Below are 6,275 nucleotides of genomic sequence, written 5' to 3' on the forward strand. Positions count from 1 at the left end.
AATTATCACGGGCTGTAATAAAAAACAAGTAGTCCTATACTAATACTAAGAGTAAATATGGTTCGAATAGCCTAGATATTTTAGTAGGCTATAAATATGTGGCTATGTTACAGCTCCCCTTTGAAGCTCTTGTGTTTTTCTCCTTATCCATCTCTCCAATCCTATTCTGCACACAGGTGACTGGAGATTAGTTTTGTTCCCATTTTTGTTGCAGTTGGCTGATTTTTGTAAAATAGCTTCTGTTTTTACAGTACAGAAAGAAGGCAAGCTGAAGACAGTTTGCTCTGCTGTGGTGATGCACTGGTAGAGTAATGAGTTCAAATCATGAGTTCAATTTAGTTAAACATGGCGTGATGCTAAACTTACTGGCATCTTATCTTTCTTAGCAAGCTACACATGAATGCTTACAGAAAAACGCATCACTGCGGCATGATATGCTGTATTTAATCGAAAACTATTTTAATCCGTATTTCTTTACATAATTATTATACATACAACATTATTATATCATAAATTGAGGTAACGTAATATTTGCACTTTTAAAAACTTAGTTTGTTGGTGGATTAAAGACTAAGAACTGCAAAAATGGTACATCGTGAGCATTTTTTAAGGTACCGGTAACCATCTAAACCTAAAATTTATCAAGTTTGTACAAAACAAAAACAAAAAACCGTGTTGTCAACTATTGACTTGAGAATATAGCTAAGAATGTAAGTTTTACCACAGCAGTAATATCAAAATACAGTGCTGATATAACTATAATAACTAATATTGTCCGTGGAACTGCTGCTAACAATAGTAAAATCGTAGTAGTCAATGTTTGCTTACTAGGTTTATTTTCCTGAAGGTCATAGTAACGGTCAAGGCTTACTGAAAAAACAGGCGTGTCTTCGCCCGCGTGAGTCGAGTGTGCTGCTCTGATTGTGATTGGAGGACGGAGAAGAAACGAGAAGCTTCCAGAAGAGAACAGACTGGCGCGCTGTGAGTGTGTGTGAGAATGAGAGAGAGAGTGCGTGCGAGACTGCGAGTGTGTGCTTTCTAGAAGCTTCTCGTTTTCAATAGTGGGTGACACAATTTTTTTTAAAGTATTCTACGCATACGTTCAATTAATATTGAGTGATAAAACAATGCTTTTTAAATTAGAATTATTAAAAAAATAATTTTAAATGAAGTATAACGTGTCACACTGCTCGATACTGTTCCTGATTCAACCCTTTCAAAGAATCTGACATTTTAATCCATATTCCGCTGAGATTTTGTTCATTATTAATCAGGCTTACGTAATGATGAATGACTTTCCTCAAATACCGCGGACAGATTTCTCCTTTTTATATTCCGCCCCCCCATGTATAAATATACAACTCTCCTGTGAAGTTTACCGTACTAATCCACCACAAACTCGGTGTATATTATTGTTTTATCTTTAAAAGTTATGAAACCTGCCAAATCATGAATTTTTCTTGTCAAGAAGCTGCAAACCTTATGAAAAAGCATGGTAGGCAAAACATTAAGATGATGTAATCAAATTATAATACCAATATCACAATTTTATACAACACGAGATTTTAAATAAACTTCAAAATTTATTAATGACATGTTTCGTGCGCTCTGAAATAGTTTGTATTAATGTCTGTTACATGAATTGAATGAACAAGACTGTACTCCAAAAGAAGTGTGGCCTGGTGCACAGAAAAACCCAGTGTTTTCAACACATTCAAAGCAATATTTCCAGAGTCCTTCCCCTAATCTTCATTCATATGTGTGGTCCAGATTAGGAGAGTCCGGATGGTCTTTATCTTTAGCTCAGGGTGAAGGGTCTGTTGAACTTGTCAGGCGCTGGTTAATAAAACAAAGAAAAGTCAAAAAATGAAAAACATAAGCCATAAGATTACAAGAACCGGATTCATATCAAAAGGGCAAAAAAAGGTGTGGTAGTAAAAATATATCTTGCGTTTTGGCACTAATCAAGTTGAGACGGCATAATACTTAACATTTATCTCCCAACGTATTGCTACACCAACAAGCAAAGGCATAATTCAACACCAGAGAACAATGGCAGTGATAACGGTCGCCTGCCTTTTCCAAAACTCTTTCTTACCGAGTAAATGTGGCCACGATTTTACTGTCAAAATGGCTTGCACCTTCGTGAAGAGCAAAATTTGGACGGAGAGAACGGTTTTAAAGATAAGCGTTGGCAAATATGAAGCTACCAAATAGTGATGGTCTCTCGTACATTCCCAATGCTTGCAGAGTTAGCTGTGGAAATCCTGAACTCATCAAACCCTTCACATAGGTTGACTCCAGCCAAAGGCAATATGGGCAAACACAAAAACAACACAACCCTTTTACTAAAACAAAATAGAAAAATAATTTAGAGCCAAAAAATCTGGATGGCATTTCATGGTAAACAAATACTTTACGTGATGGATTTTACAAAAAACATAAACCCTAACAAAACGACTGCAATAATGCAACAGTGGTGGTTGACTGAGTACATATGAGCACACATGTATCTCAGTTTAAACAGAGTACATCTCTGCAAATGTGAGTTTATTAGTTTTTGAGACCCTGAATGCATCTGCACACAGTTTTGCGTGTCCATCATCAGATTCCGTTCCCCTCTCGTCGGCGTTACATTGTCCCAAGAGGTTCTCCAAAATGGATCTTCTGGCCTGCTTTCAAATTAAAGGTAAAATCCCTTGGAGCTTCGAATAACAGTACAATAGTCGAGCCCAAGTTGAACTCGCCCAGGTGCTCTCCTTTTCTCATGCTCACACCTTCCTGGCTGTTGTTAGTTACGTAGCTGAAGTCGTTGTAGGTTCCTTTGTTGTATCGTGGGTTGTTGGTGCGGAGCTCCTAAAGAGAGAAAAACAGTTGTTAATTGTCCATGCACTAAAACCGAATTAAAACTCCAACTATCCTCCAAATCTGGTACTTATAACAGATGGGGAACCTCTCTATTTATTTTAATACAAATAAAATACATTAGATTTAGGGAAAATATGCCATAAAAAAAAAAAAAAGCACAGTCACGACTTAGTGAGGTCACATCCTGCTATTGAAATACCACTTATCAAGTCAGGATACAACAAACAGGTGCCACTACAATCTACTGTCAAACTCTCATCTCACCCATTAACCCACATTGTTACACAAGTCCACAACTGTCTAGTGGTCTGATTGCGAGCAGTAGGAATGAGGCCAAATCCACTCTTAGTGATGTAGCTCAATATTCTGCTAATGCTGAAAAACCACAAATGGTTTTTACAGAAAATACATCATACGCCAAACAAGATCGATTCAGTGGCAATTCAGAATAAACCCAATATACTTCAAGCAAAAGAACTGGTGTGATGTCATTTCAAACAAAGGCCAAAATCAGGTCAAAACTAAGTTCTTTTGGAGTTCATTTCGGGAGTTCTAACCAGACTGCCAAAGTGATCTCTGGCTGGTAAACACCTCTGAACTACCATTGGTCTGTGGTGATTACGTAATAGTTACATCAATTAAAAACCTACATCAGCTTTGGCGTCTGTTGTTGTTGTTGTAGTTCTGTCTCTTTTTTGACAATGGACCGGGACATTGTTGCTACCTTTTGGACCAACTAATTATTGCAAAAACATTCAAGCCGCATGTGTGAGTTGAGCATACAGGGTATGCAAAGTTAGACAAATCAGGATGTGTGCACACAGTACGCACTTACTATGCTGATTACTAAATTTACGTTATAACACGCACTGTACACATACCCTAGCATTCACATAATTTATTTTTTTTAAGATTTACTTTTGGTGTTTTTGCCTTCCTTCATTATGATAGGACAGTAGCTTGACAGGAAGCGAAATGGGAGAGAGGTAAGGGAACAAGAAAGGTCCGCGAGCTGGGACTCGAACTCGGGACACCCGAAGCATAATGGTGCTATATGTCGGCATGCTGCCCATGAGGCTATCGGCGCCAATATAATGAGATATTTTGAAGAATGTTCATGCTGCTCTTTTTCCATACACTGCTGTGACCAGAGGTTGGCAAGCAAAAAAAAAAAAGTAAATTAAATTCAATAAAATTGTAAAAAATTCAATATGCCGTCTAAACTGACTAAGGTCTATGGTCGACTAGTTAATTAGTGAGGTTGACAGTTGAGTTTTAATCGGTTTAGTGGTGGATTGGAAAGGGTAACATTTAGAGGAAAGAAGCAAGTCTCAAATAACTAAGATATACAACATCTTGAAGATCATTTTTACATACTGAAAATGTGCTATATTATGGCTCAGTGTTATTTTTATATGGTATTAGTTATACGCTATTATAATATTCATTAATATTTTGAATAAGCTTTTATTTTTATATTTTTAGTGTTAATTGTAAGTTTCAGTATGTACTATTGTCATTTATTTGTGAGGTGTTGTGGAGAGATTAAAGTATAGTCTGTTGCTGATTCTTTATGGTGCTACTTGTCCCCGGGAGCTCTTCAGACCCAACAGATGACTGCTTTAAAAATAGCTGCAGTACAAAAATGGCTCAACAAACAGCTGGAAGCCATGAACTAGATGTTGCACAACTACAATATTTCTAATCTAACAGCTATGAACCTTTGAATGAGGAGAATCACCCTTTCAGTCAAAGCATTCAGGATACCCTGAAATGCATCATTTTGCCTTCGGGATATGCGTAAGTGGTTTTGCCGCGATCTGTATTGGAGCTTTTCCTAGTTCGTATTCTACAGTAGATGGTGACAGTTATTTATGTCACACAAAGAGCAAAGACTGAATATGCAGATTTCAATATGAATATTTCAGTCTGGCTCACACAAAGCTAGTGTATGTCATCAGAAAACCTGGAATATGTTTTTGTCAAGAGATGCTCAGACAGGTCTAAATATCTAATTTTATGTTCTACAAAAGAATGTCAAACAGATTTAGAACGACACCAAACGGCATACAGATTTTTGATATGCAAATTTCTAAGGCCACTAAATTATCAACATGATCCAAAAGGCTTTTTAGTATAGTTGTAAAAATGGCCCTCTTCAGGTTGTTGTACACATCTATTTGCTTTATAATCATTACTAAAATGTTAATGTAAGAATAACTTTTATATTGTTAGTAATATTTCATGATGAACACTTACTGGACTGGAGCAACTTAGATTTACTTGATCGTCCATTCTATCGTTTTAATTTGAAAAATCATGTTAAAATCTGATTATCAAATATGATACATTTAATCATGAAAATTGTAAAATGTTAGTAAAAAATAAACAAAAAAATAAAAAAAATAAAAATGTTTTTTTCTCCTCGAGTAGGAGTTCCACATTCTCCTATATCATGTATCAAATACAATACTCAACATGAAACACATGCACAAATGTTTTTTCCCCCTGTTTTTTTCTAAAGGTTCAATAAATTAATATTTGTTTAATATTGGGGGGAACTATCCTTTCAAGCCTCGTTCAGACTGTCAGCCCAAATCCGATTTTTGTGCAAATCCGATTGAAATCCGATCATATTAAATAGTCTGAACGGCAACGAACTACATGAAATCCGATTTTTGCAAATCCGTTTCGAGCTACATTCATATGTGGTTTGGAATCCTATTCAAATCCCATTCCTGAAAATCCGTTTCAGTCTGACCGGTCAGATCGGATTTAGCCTAGCTTTTTCACGTTTTCACGCCACGTAAAACGTAAAAACCGATTGAAATCCGATCATATTAAATAGTCTGAACGGCAACGAACTACATGAAATCCGATTTTTGCAAATCCGTTTCGAGCTACATTCATATGTGGTTTGGAATCCTATTCAAATCCCATTCCTGAAAATCCGTTTCAGTCTGACCGGTCAGATCGGATTTCGCCACGTAAAACATAAAAACGTCAAACGTTTTTATAGAAAACATAATGAACGTCTTTACAGAAACAAGCTTGTGTTGTTGCGAACTGCAAGTCAAGCGGAAAAAGACAATATACTGCTAGTATACGCACATCTTTGAGTTTTGAAACCAGCGGAGACGGCAGCACGGAATAAAGCCGCACATTCCAGCTTCCTGCGTTTCTGCTGCTGCCTTATAAGACGAAATCCATAATAATAAATAATCCAGCGCGACGGCAACATGTTGTCATGTCGTAAGACAACATCTGTATTGCAAACTGTATTGCTGTTATTGTTGTTTTTAGCATTGGCATAACAACGCAACGGCATTGCCATAGTAACCAACGCACATTCCATAAAACGTAAGAGCGCTTATGGACACACAAATCGGATATGAACAGTTGCAATA

The 6,275-nt window shown here is 36.7% G+C and overlaps 1 protein-coding gene and 1 long non-coding RNA gene across 3 annotated transcripts in view; both read right to left on the reverse strand.

Annotated features, from left to right (window-relative positions):
- Positions 1 to 1,188, reverse strand: part of LOC107721638 (uncharacterized) — a 10,814-nt gene extending 9,626 nt beyond the window's left edge. The window contains exon 1 of the long non-coding RNA XR_001637728.1: positions 829 to 1,188. This is a non-coding gene — a long non-coding RNA (uncharacterized LOC107721638). The remainder of the gene's footprint in view (positions 1 to 828) is intronic.
- Positions 1,189 to 1,563: 375 nt separating this feature from the next.
- Positions 1,564 to 6,275, reverse strand: part of LOC107721644 (phosphatidylserine decarboxylase proenzyme, mitochondrial) — a 21,190-nt gene continuing 16,478 nt past the window's right edge. For both annotated transcript variants that reach the window (XM_016529756.1, XM_016529757.1), the window contains one exon: positions 1,564 to 2,856. In XM_016529756.1, coding sequence (XP_016385242.1) covers positions 2,632 to 2,856 — 225 coding nt within the window. In that variant the 3' untranslated portion in view covers positions 1,564 to 2,631. The remainder of the gene's footprint in view (positions 2,857 to 6,275) is intronic.

The sequence above is a fragment of the Sinocyclocheilus rhinocerous genome, unplaced genomic scaffold, assembly GCF_001515625.1.
Source record: "Sinocyclocheilus rhinocerous isolate Xijiao unplaced genomic scaffold, SAMN03320098_v1.1 scaffold3411, whole genome shotgun sequence".
Taxonomy (NCBI): Eukaryota; Metazoa; Chordata; class Actinopteri; order Cypriniformes; family Cyprinidae; genus Sinocyclocheilus; species Sinocyclocheilus rhinocerous.